This window comes from Pholcus phalangioides, unplaced genomic scaffold (assembly GCF_987345545.1).
Source record: "Pholcus phalangioides strain wild (caught in Gottingen) unplaced genomic scaffold, Ppha-v1.0 ptg000015l_1, whole genome shotgun sequence".
Classification (NCBI taxonomy): domain Eukaryota; kingdom Metazoa; phylum Arthropoda; class Arachnida; order Araneae; family Pholcidae; genus Pholcus; species Pholcus phalangioides.
In genome coordinates, this window is record NW_028301608.1 from 108,649,522 (window position 1) to 108,667,007 (window position 17,486).

A 17,486-nucleotide genomic window follows, 5' to 3' on the forward strand; every position below is an offset into this window, starting at 1 on the left:
AAGGGGTCATTCAAGTATTACGTCAGCATCAATGGGGGAGGGGGGTTCCGATTTGCTGACTTTCGATGACAAGGTACGTCATCAACCACCCTTTTTGAAGATATGAAATATTCTTAATGGCATCTTATTCGGTGCGCCAAAAATTGAAAAAAAAAAACCCTTTGGATAGCTATTGGGCACCTGAACTAACATTCTCCCTATTGATAAGTCGCCTACAGAGCCACTTTAGTGATCGCTAAATGTTTCACGGATCCTTCAAGTTATCTGGAAATGTTTCCGGGCCGTTTAAGTGCTCTGGAACTGTCACGCATCACTCAAGTGATCCGTAATTATGTCACGGATCACTTAAGTATTCTGGGAATAACTTTAGTGATGTGGCACTTAAGTGCTCTAAAACTGTGTCACGTCACTCAAGAGATCTCTAAATGTGCCGCGGATCGTTTAAGTGTTCTGTAACTGCGTCGCGGGTTACTTAGGTGATCTTTGAGGCCTACTTCAGTGATCTGAAAATGCGCCATGGGCCACTTAAATGCTCTGGAATTACGCCGCGGGTCATTTAACAGATCTATAAATGTGCCGCTTAATTCATTTTTACAAAATTAGGTTTGGGGGGTGGGGGCCAAGCTACATCCGATAACCTTCAGGGCCACATTTGGTCCGCAATGAATTTTTAGAGAAATTTTGAGTTATGACTAGAGCCCGGATTATATGCACTTAAAAATGCCGAAATGTATACTATCTTTACACGCATCCATATTTTTTATGGGTATCTTTTTTCAGCCGCCTCGTTAGACAATTTGCCTGTTGTGGCCTTTGTATTCAAAAAATTATTTAAAAAATTAAAAATTCCAAAATATGTACCAAAAATGAGAAAATATGCGTTAAAAAATCACTATGCAAAAAAAAGAGCAAATGTTTTAAAATGCATATTTTCTATAGTGCATATTCATTTACAAAAAACTATCCTCAGAACTTCATATGCAAATAACTTTTTATTTAAGCATTTTTAATTTCTAGTTAGTCTGGCTGTGTTTAGTAACGAAATACCAGTAAAAAACATTTCGAGGCTATTTCTAAAAGAATTGAACATTTTTGACGCTAACGCTGAAACAGTTGATATTTGAACGAAAAAAAAAAGGTCCTACCTGCGAGGGAAAAAACCGATGTTATGATAATAGTGAGAGCAATATTCATTTGAAAAACTATGAAAGTGATTGAACTTCAATAAACCTTCACAAATATTCACTTATTCTGAAAATACCTTGATTTTATGCATTTATATGCATTAATGCTGAAAAAGGCCAAAATATGCAAGTGCATATAATCCGGGCTCTAGTTATGACACTTCAAATAACATTGATATTGACAGAAGTCGATTATAACATATAAAGGGTATTTTCTTTCGAAATTTTAATTTTTAAAAATATTTTTTTGCATTAAAACATTTTTTTTTCGTCTGGGAGAGGGGGTGCATGAGCCCCCTATGCCCCTTTCCCGCGTACGTTCCTGATCCCACCAATATGCGTTAGGATGCAGAGGGCAGTGATGACGAAATTTTGCTGAAAAAGGGGGGGGGGTCAAAAATGGCTAAAAATTTGCTTACGTAATACTTGAACGGCCCCAAAGCTGTTGCCCTGTCTCCTGAAACCAACAAAAGAAACCCATTTTAATTGCAATATTCGCCGCGACATTCGAGTTCAAAAATCGGAGAAAAGTTGGGAAAGAACAGCATAAACTAATGGACAACGCTCCTTTTGCAGTTTTTCTCCGATTTTTCAAAACTGGTGCAGGGTGATTTTTTCAACACACTGAGCATTTTTAAAATTGTAACCATACCTCTGCGACAAACGGTTGATGCGATAAAGGTCGAATTAGGACTTACAGGACACCCTGTATAATATTATGCATCCATGCAATCAAGATAGACGGAAAAATTTATCCTATAACTTAAAATGTGTCCAATATTTTTAATCTTGAACTATTACTTCTGTAATAAATATTTAAAAAGTGATGTTCAGTACATAATAAACATATATTAAGTACTTGCCTGCACTTAGAGGTCAGAAAATATGAATAGGAACAGATTTTGGTATAAAAAGGGTGGTTTTTTGATTGTGTGTTTGGAGGCAGGAGAAGTGAGCATTTTGTAGAACTTTGGCCGCCAGATAATCTAGAGTCTACTGTATTTGGGAATCACTGCTTTCAAAGGGCGATAATTTAGTTCGAATCACAAACTACTTCTCAATAGTTGGCTTATGGAAATTTGATCAGTATGAGAAGAAAAAAAAAGATCAAGCAAGAGAGAAAGAAATGACAAAGAGAAAAACATGAGAGCGATACAAAAAACAAGCAAACGATTAGTCTGCCCAGGTATTTTTTTTAATGCTACACAGTTACCCTTCATCACAAAAATGGCGTAGATTTTCAAAGACAAAGCTATGGTATAAAAATTTCATACAATGCTGCACTTAGTCCAAGCTACAAAACTCTTATAGAAACGAAAGGCACGGGCCTGGACCTAAGTGATCGTTTTAAGTAGTCCTCCTACATCTTTTTCTTCCTCCAAATGTACAACAGCAGTGCTAATGCTGGAATCAAGCGACAGAAAAATAATAATAAAAAACGTAACATTCGGGAAATTGGGAATATTCTACAATCAACAAACTGTGATATTCACTACCAGATGGCTCTCTATCAATCAACACCATTGCATGATTGTAATTATGTCAACGCAACCATAAACCTAATTTAAATTTAATAAAACTCGTTCATCGATGACGGAATGGTTCTGAATAAAAAAAAACTTCATTTTTTTTGTTCCAAGTTATATTTGCTATGTATGGCTAATATTGATCCGTAGTCAGGCATCTAAAAGTATTTTCAAATCAAAATACACTCTAATTCGGTCTGTGAAGAGATTAACGGAAATGCATTGCAATACGGTACAAGAAACTATCAAAATAAATTTCCCACTCTGATCTAATTATTACCGAAGTATTCGATATATATGATGGAAGACCTTTCGAGTCTTACAAAGCGTGCTTACCAAAACTCATTTGGCACTTGTTTTATAAAGGAGAATTGTTTACATTGAGCAGCTTCCTCCTAAAACTATTGCTCTTACATTAAGCCGGGTCCGAACTGACAAGGTCATGCAGCACAGAATCAGACAGAAATATGTTTGGAAGAGAAGCTCAGCCCAATGCTGGCTAGAACTCCTTGCAATACCAGGCTGACTCATTCGCCATCTTGGAGCAAAAGTGTAACACAATAATCTTGCCACAGCCAATCGCTCCATTACCTATACTACTCTTTTTTTAATGATTAGAAGTCACTTGGAGCAGCCAACCATTTTGTTTTAAGATAGAGAACAATAAGTCCACTCTACTTAAAAGGCGCCATTGCTGCACCTTCCCCCCCTTTTTTAAAGGCAGCCAATTGCTGTTCACTACACCATTTTCTTTTCGCAACAGTGTCTGAGACATCACTTGGAACAGCAAACCTATATTTTTCTTCAAAGATGGACAATGAGTATACTCTACTTTACAGGTGCCTTAGTGTGGGTGATTAGGATGATAAGCTTTGCTCATCTTACTCAGCTGAACAAGAATGAATTTTGAATTCCAGTGTTGATACATCAAATAAATTGGCTTGTTTATGCGCTCTAGTTTGGTAAGGTTGGTCTGGACCCAGCTTTACAGACATATAAATACAATGGAACCCTGATCTAACAAAGTCCTTACATGTATATTCATGATCTCAACAATTCACCGAACAAATCTGTCTGATCCACTAAAACAGGCTTTGACTATATTTGCTTTGGATCAAAATAGCTACACATGAATCTCAATTTTTTTTTTCCTTTTACCCCATAAGGACATCTAAAAACAATTATGCATTCACGCACGCACTGAGATGAGCATAGTATCACATGGCAGTAAATTATTGCTTTTTCTTCTTTTATATATACACATACAATAGATTGAAGAAATCCAGATGATACGAACAAAAACTTTTCCTACACAATCCATGCTTGTAAAAAACCAAAAGTAAAAATAGTATAGATGGCTATCATAAAAAATTTGACGTTATAATCTTCCTCATTAATTATTAACAAACTAGATCTATACTACTTCATGTATTTACGACCATTTAAAAACCAAAATGATATAACTTTGCTTGATTTTTTGAAAAATGAATCAAATAAAACGTTAGCTGTGATTGATTGAGAGAGCCACCTGTATCACCTAAAAATTAACAGCTAAAAAAACAAGTGATTCAAAAAGTGTTCGTGAAGAGTAAGGAAAAAAAGGTAAAAGGACATACACACACACACACATATTCGTGAGGCTATTTAAGGCCACAATACATGGTATGTTAGTCACCAAAGTCATCACTGTCACTTTCGAAGAAAAAAACAGTTCCCTTCGATAATTAAGGGTAATGAAAAAGGAAAGGTAAACCCACACACTCTCTGCCATATTTGCCTTTAATACAATTTCATTTATCGATTATAACAATAATGGGGGAAAGAAGGGCAGTTAATTATCAAAGATATTTACAATAACAACAACTGTATAGTGTGCATCATTCAAGGACCACTCAGAAATTGGATCAATGCTGTTTTGCATAGTTTGTTTACTTCTTTAACAACTGATATTACAGCAATCACATAACATTTGCAGAAAAATAACATTTCATCACATTTTTATGAAACATATTACTTGACTGGAAAAAAATTATTTGAATCCTGAATAACAAGAGATAAGCTCGAGCGAAATTATGTTTGAAAAAAAGGGGTCCAAAGATAATTTTTGTCTCTTGCAAGATGTTTAACACATTATTCATTCTTAGACTAGGCATTATTAGATATTCTTACATACCCAATTTAGAACAATGCATGCCCAGGCCTATACGCTAGTGTCAGGCCATGTGGTTGAAAAAAAATACACGCCTGATCAAAATGTTCACATTTGGACAAATAGATTTGTACAGATATAGATTTTAACCCTTGAATTATATGAAAATATATTTTCTGTATGCAAGAAAAAAATTTCCCTTCATCCCACCATTTACTGCAAATAATCTATAAGTGATTCGGCAGCCTACTCAATTCATCATCTACCCCTAAGCAGAATATACAAAAAAGCTGATGTATGCCACTGAAAAATCTTGGGGGCTCGTTGCAGAACAATGCAAAACATTCTTCTCTTGGTGTCTCGATGGCCCAGTTCGAAACAGCAACAACTCAAAATTCTGTTTTGAGATACCTGCGTTTTAAAGATTCACTTTGGATGGAACTCAATGGGAGCCTGCTCAGATTTAACATTGCAGTAGGAAGTGTATAAGCAGAGTTTGGTGTCAGGGATATGTAGAGTCATTTTCCACCGTTCCCATGGTGTGCATAACTCATAAATGCAATTTGTTTTTGAGTTTTCATTTTGAACTTGGCTGTCAATCTGTTTATGATGGAAGCAGTTTCACCAGGTTAATGCTACCTCATAGCTGCCAACTTTTGAAAATGAAAATTCGGGAGATTTTCGCGCAAACCCGTATTTTATGCTAAAACCACTCCCTAATAAATACAATAGGGATTTTTCCAAATAAAATAGGGATTTTCCAAATATAAAAGTTAGAGCGTAGGGAATAAAATACCTACTCAAAAACTGAAGTCAAATTAAAATAGGGATTTTACACACATGGAAGTTAAACCCTTGGGAATAAAATTCCTACGCAAAAAAACAAGTGAAATTGGAGGCCAAAACTTCAATGATGTAAAAATAAATAGTGTTCAATCAGAAACGCTGTGAACAAACATTCTGAGCGAATGACCCCAAAATCATCGGAAGATGAAGGAAAACACCGTCAATTTTTGAAGAACACTGACTTTTTGTGACACTTGCTTGATGTTTTTTTTTCACTTCACGACTGATGATGGCAGTCTTTCCATGACCGATGTTTATGTCCGTAACACAACTTGTACAAAAAGGAAAAGTCGTCCTCTTCTGGAACGTTTGATGAAAGGAAATTCATCGGAATAAGTATCTTTAAAATTGATTAAATATGTTTTTGCTTATCAGTATTCGTGTTTTGTTATATGGCACGTTATAACAAAAGAAATTTTGACCACATGCGCGTGACTATAACCTTCAATTATTATCCAGGACTATTGGCTGCTAAGCCATTTCCCTGCACGATAAGACAAAACTTTCTTGTTACCATCAGAGGGTTTGTAAAACTTCCTTAAAAAGGGAATTTCCCCATTTACGACGTGTGACGTCATTCCGAAAGGGAAAAAAAGATGCCCCACAAGAAATTCCTTAGGGATTGTTTTCATAAGCGGGGATTTTTTTTAATGAAGTAGGGAATTTTAAGGGACAACTAGGGATTTTTGTGATTTTCGTAAAAATTCGGGAGATTTAAGAACTTTTCGGGATGTCGAGCGATGAAGCTAAAATTCGGGAGATTCCCGAAAAAATCGGGAGACTTGGCAGCTATGCTATCTCAGAAGATTGAATGATTAACATTCCTTCCAACAACTAATTGAGTCCTATACACATCATATATGCATGCTGTATTCATAATATACATAAATGAATAATTATGTATACATGTGTTATCAAAATCATAAAATACATGAGATGCTGATAATCCACATGAACCAAGGTTTAATATCCACGATACCTCTGAACATCCTTTGATGCTTTAGGCGAGTATCTTAATTGCCCTGGGCTACCATACCAGATTTCTCATCTATAGTGACCAGCAATGTTTTATATAAGCTGCCTACTTGCATGATCGCTGTACGAAATAACTGTTTCAGTGCATGAAAGATAACTAAATAGACCATTGATATATATGCCATATTGCTGTTTCATGCCACAAAAAACAGGCTCATAAAGATGAAAAAATAATGAGAGGGAACTATAACACCATAGATGCAAAAATGAATTTCAGGAAAGAAAATTCACTTCCCTCAACAAGGAATCAAACACGTCCTCTTACATGCAGTGCTAGACCACTATATTACAGAAGCAGCACAAGCTTCTTTTTTTAGAGCTTATATGTGTTGAATGGGACTGTACATGGACAGTCAGACCTAACTCAGCTAATGTTATGGCAGTTGTATTTTCTTTCCTGAATTCATTTTTACATAGCGATGATTGGTTTGTCAATTTAGACAGGTTCTGCTGGAGTTACAAAAGAGATATTTATTATGGATTACTATGCTGCTTAATTTTTAAATTTTCAGCCGTTATTGAATGAAACTTACAAAAAGCCATTCCTATGTATTATATAGAGAATAAATATTCATATCCAAGTAAAGTCAACACCCAATGTTATAAAACAACACTGCAAATATGCCATTTCTTTCAATGTCTTTCTCATTTACATACTTTTGATTTTACGATCTAGTTGTTCAAGTCCATATAAGTTTGTGAAAAAAAAATGTTGCCTGACTATAACCAATTATTGTAATATATATAAAATCAAATTTGTTATAAATAACTTTTTTCTAATTGTTCAAACTTAAAAAAAAATTTAAAACTCATTATTGATCATCATGAAGCGCAAAGAAATAATTTCATTTCAATAAAAAAGCTAAAGGAAAATGACAAAAATATGTTTGCGTAACAGAATTGGAAAACCCATTTTGACAAACATTACGGAAAAACATAATTGTCATATTAAACACAGATTTTTTTTGTTTCTATGTCAAAACAGTATAAATTGTTACAAATGTTTAAATTTGACAAAAAAATTACTATTCGAACAGCTTAAAAATTATTTTCTCAATTGACCTTTGAAAACCTAGTAAAGGAGAAAAAAATATTTTGAGGCTGTGAAGGAAAATCTATTTCTTTGAACACATAATTCTAATGAAAGTAAAAACTGCCTTGAATGATGCACACCCAAATACACAGTCACAAAAAACTTTTTTTGGGCCCATGTTATTACTGTCGACCAATTAAAATCACCGTTTTTTTTTGCCTTCTGATACTTATTCCTATGCACAAGAAACATCATGCATCAAAAAACATAACCACAATAAAAAAAGAAAACAAAGGAGAGGATGAACAAAAAGATTTCCATGTATAGAATCAGTACATATATAATAATGTCAACAAATTTAACAACAAGCTAAAACTAAAATTTGCTCTCTGCTGAAGCAATTTCCCCCCACGCAAGTTCATCGATTTTTGAAGGAGGAACAATAATTGCTTCAAAAAAAAAGACTAAAGTGGGGATTATAGATGTTAGCGCACACTATATTGGTGTCCATGGGGGAAAAAAAACAAAACTAAAAAAGGAAAATGTGATGCGTGCACACACAAACACACACACACGTTCGACCACTATGGATTTTGCAATCTGCTGAATTATCACACACACTGGATCAACAACCACATTTTCACATTGGAAGTCTTGATTTTTGTGATTTCAACCAACAGGGGAAATAAAAGTAAATAGCAGCAGTTATACACAATAAACGTGCTGGATGCATTAGATTTTACCGGCTGATTGCTTTCCACGATTCAATGCTTCTTTTTCTTTTTACTTCTAAAAAAAAACATCCACAAATAAAACAATGTCAACAATGATGACAACAGTGATGAAACTTTTTTTTAAAGATATGCATAGCGATTGTGAGCACAAATTGAGTTGGAGGCCAATAAAAGGTTTTTCATCTCCACGTCATTTAAATAATTTTATTCTGTTTTGCCATGGCAACAATCAAAAAAGAATTAAAACTTTTCATACACATTATAACAAAGCAAATTTTTGTAAAAGCACTTAAGAAAAAATGTTAAGTAAAACACCTTCAGCAATTGGTGTGTACATTCATTAAAAAAAAGGAACTAGCCCTATTGAAGTTTGTTGGCAAATTTGATAAATATTACACAATGACAATAAAAACCAAAACATCATTTCATCAACAGAATGAATCCATTAAATTAATTCATGATTAATTTCACTAATCAATAATCATCTTATATAAAACCCATTGCTGTTATAAATAACAAGACATGGTCACAGTTGTATGCTTCAGTAAAGGAGCTACACACAAGACACACATAACCCTCTTAAATTATATGTATACGTATATTAAAATCATTGGGACACAGTTCAAAAAATATTGAAAAGATTAATCAGTTGTACTGACTGTCTAGTTCTCGACAAAATTATATTAAGACAAATTAAGATCAAAATATTTCTAGTTACCACATTGAATCCCTGACACCACCAACAAAATAGATAATTACAGCAGAGTAATTCAGATTCAAAGTAAAATATGTTCATTTAATAAAACTGCCATGAGTTTTTCTCTGATTATAGATGAATCATCTATTATGCAATACTAAAACAGCGTTTTTAAGCCCACTTCAACCTATATCATACTCCCATCACATTTCTTTGATACAAATTAAAGTGTGAGAAGCAAATCCAGCGAAATCCTTATTTATTTCCCCCAATCAACTTCTTATTTTGATTTTCAACGAAAAAAAAAAATCAGGCAATCTCTAGATACATATAAAATTATATAAATATTTATTTATTTACAGGAAAGTTCATGCATAAAAAATAATCTCATATTAGAGAAAAAAGGTTTAGAAAATTTAATTTTTTTTAAAATAATTTGAAAGTATTGTGTTCCCAGACGCAATGTATGGAAAAATATTTGAACAGCTCTAAGTATGAAATTTGTACATAATTATCACTGGTAGCAAGAAACCACAAATAATTAATAATTATGATATGTTTTTTTTAGATTCATTAATTCATGATGAAAATACCGGAAAGGGAAAAGAAAAGCATTAGTCTAGCAACAATATAAATCATGCGGGACTTGAAAAAAAATAATAAAACGGAGGGTAAACCTATGTACAAGGTCAAACTTCTACAACAAAAATATACATAAAAATAAGGCACAGTTCACACATAAAATGTACAGTAATTACAATTTCACAAAAAAAGCTGTCCATCTGCCTTGAAGACAAGATTTTTCTTTAAATCCCATAATCAGGTACCTTTAAGTATAATGTTATGGGAGCGTATTGAAATTATACATATTAAAACACAAAAAAAGGTTTTTTAAGACAAATCCGCTAGCGGAAAACCTTTTCAAATTGCACCAGAACATTCTTATGGCAGGAAGAAAAAAAACCATGTATATATATAAAACTTGTTGCCATGGCAAGAACATGGGAGCTGTTGGCTCGATCAGCTACTAAACTCATTAAACTCTTCCCTCTTTCTCTCAACAGATTTCTTTTACACACATACAAAAAAAAACCATGATAAATGCCGACACATTCACCAAAACAAAAAAACTGCTGCTAAGATGTATGCATTGAGCCATTCATGTGCTGCAGTGGTGTTAAAGGCGGTGGCGACATGAAATGGGATCCGTTTAATGTGCTTGGTGAGAGAGGGCCTGCTCCAGTCGAAGGATTTGAATTTCTGAGGATAGAATATACGTCATCGAGCTTGCTCAGCTGCTCGAAGAATGGTATGAGGTCTCTGAGCTCTGTGTCGGACATGTCATCAAACCAAGAATTAACAGGCACCTTTTTAGAAATGAAAAAAAATAATGTATATTATTAGGAAATATCTGAATTAACATCCAGAAAACCTTTTTGAATAATCGAAGAAACATCAATTACAATAAAAATAATGTATAACATTAATATAAGGTTTGTCATATGTTACATATTAAAAAAGGATGCCATATCGATCCCCCGATTAGAAGCACGAATGTGAAAATGTTCACTTTATTTTTATCAGCTGGTTGGATACCATATTCTGCTATGTAAGTTTTGCCTGAAATACGAATGTGTATCCCTATTGAAACAAGTTACAAATATTTTAAGAAAATAAGTAACATGAGTAGAGTAAACATTCAAACGTCATTTCCCACACTTCTTTTTCCTAAGACATTCCACATTCATGCTTCAAGCATGAGGGGCCAAGATCTATCTATATAAAATTGATTTTCTGTGTGTGTGTGTGTTCTTTATACAAATCTACAATTTTAGATCAATCGTCGCTAAATTTTGCCTATATACCAAACTGGACCCAGCTTGAAAGATAGGCTACTTTAAGGGGATCTCATATCTTTGTTGAGATTTCATTGACTCATTTAAAATGAAATTTTAAATAGGATTGAGTTAATGAAATCTCAACCCTTTGCTTCACTTCATGAATTAAACAGTTTCCTTTATTTTTAATCATTTTTTATTCAATTACATTGATGTCATGGTATTTCATCATGCACAGAAGCTGTTTTTAATGCCTTTTTTGGAAATTTACAAAATATTAAGTATCTAAGATACGTAAAACTTTATACCAGCATAGGATAGCACATACAATCAAGAACACGTGAAAAACATTTGGAATAAATTGATGGTTAAATAGTATTTTTAATGATATTTCTATCAGACGCTAGTTTTTCACCATGTTAAAAGGTATGAGACCCCTTAAACATTCGTCAGAGCAGGGCAAATGCCCGAAATGGGCAAAAACTGTCAGGCAATTATGATTCCTGGGCCTCAACAATAACTTTTGGAATGTTTACTTTGGTTACTGTGGTTCCCTAGCAATGCGTTTCAAACATGTATATGCCCTCATAATGGTTTGCCACTTTCTTGATCTGGCCAGTAATGAGGCTTTTTGAATAGACATCATTAATCATCATCAGCATCATTTTGAGGAATACGGAGATACACTTAGAGATACAAAGCCAAGAAAATTAAATATGAAGCAATTAGCCGGACCTACTTTTGAGTTGGATATCCATACAATAACATTGATTTCAACCATTTATTTATATCGTCTCAAGCATGAAAATTAATGTCTCCATATTGTCTTTTAATATTCATCTGCATAAATCTATATGGTTTAGGATGTTTTAAAATTAATTATGGGCCCATAAAGTACATCAGAGAAATTTCACAGCTTTAATTAAGCACTTTTTGAAGCAGAAACAGGCAGATGCATAACTTGAAGTTGGGGGGGGGGGGAGAAATAAAAATACCAAGTGCCTCTTAAAAAACGGGGGAAAAAATAGATTCATTTCTACGTTTCTTTAAATACAGATTTGTTTCTTTCATGAGTTACACAGGAAGTCGCAATATTGGTTACCTTGGACACGACCTCAAAGAAAGAGATATAATGTGATAAAAAAAGCCTCATGGTAGAAAACCCGGGTATTATAGCTAGTCTATATATATAAAATTGATTTTCTGTCTGTCTGTGTGTGTATGTTCTCTATACAAATCTACAATTTTAGATCGATCGTCGCCAAATCTTGCATATATACCAAATGGGACCCGACTTGAACGATAGGCTACTTTAAAATTTCGTCAGTCCAGGGCAAATGCCCCAAATGGGCAAAAAACTGTCCGGCAACAATGGTTTTTGGGCCTCAACAATCACTTTCCGAACGTTTACTTTGGTTACCGTGGTTCCCTAGCAATGCGTTTCAGACGTGTATATGCCTTTACAACGGTTTGTCACTTCTTTAATCCTGTTAGTATATGTATAATAGTTTATGCCTTTATAATGGTTTGCCACATTTTCAATATACTCTCAGTAATGAGGCTTTTTGAATAGACGTCATAATCATCATCAGCATCGCTTTGAGAGTCAGGAAAAGGGTGATCCTCATAGAAATCAGTGCTAAAATTGTCGATTTTACTGCAGAAATGCGGAAATTAGTGCTATTTTGCACCCCATCAATAATTTTAAAAATTGTATTGAATTCTCGATTTTTTTTGAAATATTCAGTTCGCTTAAAGATATACGAAGCCCAGGAGATTAAATACGAAGTAATTAGCCAAACCTATACTTTTGAGTTGGATATTCGAGCAATATCATTGATTTCATTTATATCTTCTCAAGTATGAAAATTAATGTCTCCATATTGTCTCTTTTGATATTTATTTGCATAAATTCATGTGGGTTAGGATATTTTAAAATTAGTTATGAGCCCGTGAAAAGTGCATCGAAAAAATTCCACAGCTTTAACTAAGGATTTTTGGAAGCTGGAACAGACAGATGGATAACTTGAAGTTCAGGGGGGGGGGGATCGAAATACCTAGCGCCCCCTTAAAAAAAGAAAAATATATATTCATTTCTATGTTTCTGTGTAAATCTAGATATGTTTATTTCATGAATCGCACAGGTCGCCATATTGGTTAACTTGGACACGGTTTGTATGTCCCTCAAGAAAAAGAGAGGGAGATATCATGTGATCCAAAAAAGCCTCATTGAAGAAAACCCGGGCAGCGCCGGTTATTATAGCTAGTATATTATAAAAGTCAAAATACAGTGGAAAATCAATAACTCGACATCCCAAAGATATGAATAAAAATGTTGACTCAAGTATTTGTCAAGGTAGAAAGGTTAAATTTCACTCAACCTCATAATTTTAAATGACCATTTATGCACCCATACATAGTTGAATACCCCAATGTCATCATCAAATTATTAAAAAAAAAAAATTTGCCTGTAACTTTTTAAATAAAAATTTGCCAAATAATCTTGAATTGGGGAGGGGGGGGGGGAGAATACCCCAAAATATTTGTTATTTGTGAATGAGCAGTGCAATTGTTGAAAATTAGGAAAGTTTTCCATTCTTACTTAAAATTTTAGATCTAGCTCACTCCACTATAATAACACTCTCACTCAAAAATTTTAGATATCATTCATATTTATCTTTAACTTTCATAGTCCATGGGTTGAGCAGGGGTGGGAAGTGACTAAGTCCATTTCGGAGCAGCTTTGGAGCAGCAAAATTCAGGATTCTGAGCAGTTTTGGAGCAGCAAATTCTGGATTTGGAGCAATTTTGGAGCAGCAGATTCTGGATTTGGAGCAATTTTGGAGCAGCAAAATGTGGGATTCGGAGCAGATATTTATAAATTGGAGCAGTGAAATTAACAAGAATATTTTCATTAACCCTCAACCCCTTTCAAAATAAAACTGCACTGTCTTTTGTTATGAAACATCTCTTCATCAGCTTGATTTTTGTTTTTGGTGTTTTAGGCTTTTGACACCTTGTTTGAAAGAGCGGCTGTCATAAAATTTTTTGCACCCGTCTATTTAAGATGATTTTTTGCTTACTGAGGACACTATTTGCTGCCTTGAACAGCAGCACTTCAAATGAGCTAAAAAATTTTTTATAAGTTTTTAATTTTTTTATACTTGGAAAGAAATTGTTGCAAAATGGGAGAAAATTTCTGAAGTATCAACTCGATGTTTGGCGATTCAGCACTCATTATCTGGCGAGATTGGCGATTTAACGCTCGTTATTCGGCGTCATTGGCGATTTAACCCTCGTTATTCTGCAACATTGTCGATTTAGCGCTCGTTATTCGGCAACATTGTCGATTTAACACTCGTTATTCGGCAAAGTTTCTAAACTAACATTCGTAATTCGGCAGACATGCACTTTTTACTCCCGGAATGACAATTTTTTTCACGAAACATCAGGATTTAACGCAATGACAATCGACTACAGTAATTTCTGCTGCTTCCAGTGATGACTTTCTTTTAAACGGAAACACTCGAATTTGCACTTTAAAGCTGAAAGGCACTGCAAGTCATCTTCAGTTCCACGATCACGGACAATATCGGGGTTTCGCAATGGAAAGCCTGATCAGGGGCTGATAGTTTAAGTATAGTGGAATAAAACACGCTCTTTTCGTAAAGAAACGTTTCGTGGCTAGCAGGAACAAAAAAACTTTTGGCATCCTTTCCGAAATTCCGGGCATACTGAAGCGAAATTCACTATTTGGCGCAGAAAAATGCGAAAATACGCTATTGGAGCAGTTTTGGCGCAGTGCGGCGCAGAGTTCCCACCCCTGGTTGAGTTTTCAAGTCTCAAACAGTGGATGGTGACCTTCCCCCCTCCCAAAGTGTGAAAACTATTTTTGACCAACAAACATAAAAAACAATGAAACAAAGAATTGTTGAAATATATGGCAGCAATGGCGTAAAAATTTCTCAACTAGCTATTCGCTTGAATCACGGGCAATTTCAAAAAATTAGTTGTGATAATATAGTACAAATTGTAGTTTACTTAAGTGGGTTTAGTCATCTTATGTCGAGTTTGAGGTTTCTTTCAATTGAATTTAGTACTGTGCCAACCATTAGAATAATAAATGTTGAGTAACCAGAATAGTCAAGTCAAAATAACTCACTGCATTATTTGGATGGAAGATATAGGAGCCCGGTGAATTGTCCACTATAACAACTTTGTGTAACTCACGCCCTAACCTTCCAAGATCCTAAAGAAAAAAATTAGGTTTTTTAAAATTAGATACAATGAAGTCCTAGTCCAAACATTCAAAGATGTAGGGAAAAAAAAAAGAATAAACTAAACATAACTGCAATACAGTCAGCCCTCCGTATTCACTGGGGTTACATTCTGGGGGTTGCTGCAAATACGGGAAATCCATGAATAATCGAAACCATAGGTTTTTTTGTTTATCTCGTTTATTGAACATCATGAGAAGAGCAGGGTGACTTAGAGGTATAAAGGAATGTAAAAGAGGGGTGCGGCAATTGTTGGTGATGTTTTCTGAAAGAACATCGTGATTTCTGTTTTGTTGTTTCTTCTTCATCAGTAATGCCATTAAACTCATCGACATCTAGGTGTCCAAGGGTTTAATCCAGTATCAGAAGAATTTTGAATGGAATGTTTTCACTCTCTCTCAAGGTATCTCCCGACTTTTGGAATGAAGCCCCGTTTAAACCAATTCAGGTCATTTGATCATTTTTGTCGCACCACGGTCATTTTCTGCACACGAGGGCTAATTAGACCGGGACCTACAATTTATTGCCGATTCCGAACAGCAGCTTTGTTTTTTATACTCGTCGGGAGACTCCCTGCGGTAGCAATTAACCAATTCAGGAAAAGTGTTTTCGTAGTTCAAGCTTTTTTTTTTATTGTTCATCCAAAATACTGTTTGGGAGCTTTGACTTATCCTTTCCCTTCAATGCTCGCGGATTTGAAAATGATGGTGGAATTTATCATTTACCCATACGCTTTTGTACAAAACATCAGTCAGTCTATATCTTTATTTGCCTTATAACCAGGGATTTGCTTTTCTTCTTGGGTGAGGTTCTTTGTGCAGTGTTCTTTGCTGCATTTTCTTCCAAAATAGTGCAGTTTCGTCAGCGTTAAACACCTGCTGAGGTGCAAAACACTTCTTTTCAATAATTTTCCGCACAGTCTTTGGAAATTTTCTAGGTGCCTCCTGGTCAGCAGCGACTTGATCGCTGGTGATTTTCTCATTGCGTAATCTGAGTTTTTTAAACCTATGAAACCAACTTTTACTTGCATAAAATTCTGATGAAATAGATGATTCACCAGCACTTCCCTTTACAAGAGTAAAATATTTTCGCCTTTTCCCATTAAAATATTACAATCAATTGGAATACCTTTTTTGTAGCAGTCTTGTACCTACAACAACAAAAAAAACCTACATTTTTTTATACGAGAAACACATGGATTTCATAGGCGATGCAAAGTTTTCGGGACATTCCGGGAACTTTGTTAATATACGTAAACACCAGTGCCATTTTAACGCATGGGGCCCACCTAGGCACAGCCCGGGGCCCTCAGAAAAATGAGTAGTAGTTGAATTTTTTGAGAATTTTCCAGGTAGGGTCTCAGAAAAATCTCTTGGCTTGGGAGCCCACGATGTTCTTAAGACGGCCCTGGTAAACACACACATCCACGCCCGAACCGGGATTCAAACCCAAACCTGCATAGTTAAAAGTTAGCACCCTAATCACTCAACTGCCAAGCGTCGTTGTTCCGAAATCACGATTTCCTATATCAGAAATCTTCCACCATTTTCTATTTTGCGAGCACTGTCTGCCCAAATCAAAAGAAGAGCACCCTTTCAGCCAGTTTCACATAGCAATGCATGAAATCAGCTATAGCTGATTGAATTTCAGATCCTTTTTCTTGATATATCTCACTGATATATCTCATTCATTGATTTCGTAATGGCAGGCCACAGCAGTAATTGACTTACTTTCGCCAAGCATAGTCAATATATCTAATTATTCTTGTAAAGTTTTCACCTTTTTTTGGTCTTTTTGAAGCATTATCAGTAGCACTAGACAAATGAGCCATCCTAAACATGCACAACTCAAATTTTTTGAACAAAACATGTGAATGTCGATTGCTGAGTGGTAAAAAAAAAAAAAGTGAATACAGAAACAGCGAACACGGGAATTGAGAATACGGAGGGCCGACTGTACTTCTTTTGCTTTAACATTATAAAAGCACGAGAGAAAAAGAAAAATTACTCATGTATGTATGATTCAAAATGTCTACAAAATATGCAAAAAATTCAATGTTTAGACTAGTATGTTGATCAAATAACCACTACCGCAAATGACTACTTAACCATATATGCACCTGGTACACATTCCTCTGTAGAATTTCTAACGAATCAGTACATGTCAG

General features: G+C 34.8%; 1 protein-coding gene across 2 annotated transcripts in view; it reads right to left on the reverse strand.

Moving 5' to 3' along the window:
- Window positions 1–3,949: 3,949 nt before the first annotated feature.
- The window catches only part of hzg (CTD small phosphatase herzog), a 67,690-nt gene continuing 54,153 nt past the window's right edge, over window positions 3,950–17,486 (reverse strand). The window contains exons 7-8 of one of the 2 annotated variants that reach the window (XM_089245104.1): window positions 15,205–15,291; window positions 3,950–10,571 (exon numbers count right to left, since the gene is read on the reverse strand). In XM_089245104.1, the coding sequence (XP_089101230.1) occupies window positions 10,341–10,571; window positions 15,205–15,291 (318 nt within the window). In that variant the 3' untranslated portion in view covers window positions 3,950–10,340. The remainder of the gene's footprint in view (window positions 10,572–15,204; window positions 15,292–17,486) is intronic. The other variant, XM_089245105.1, reaches the window with a different exon arrangement.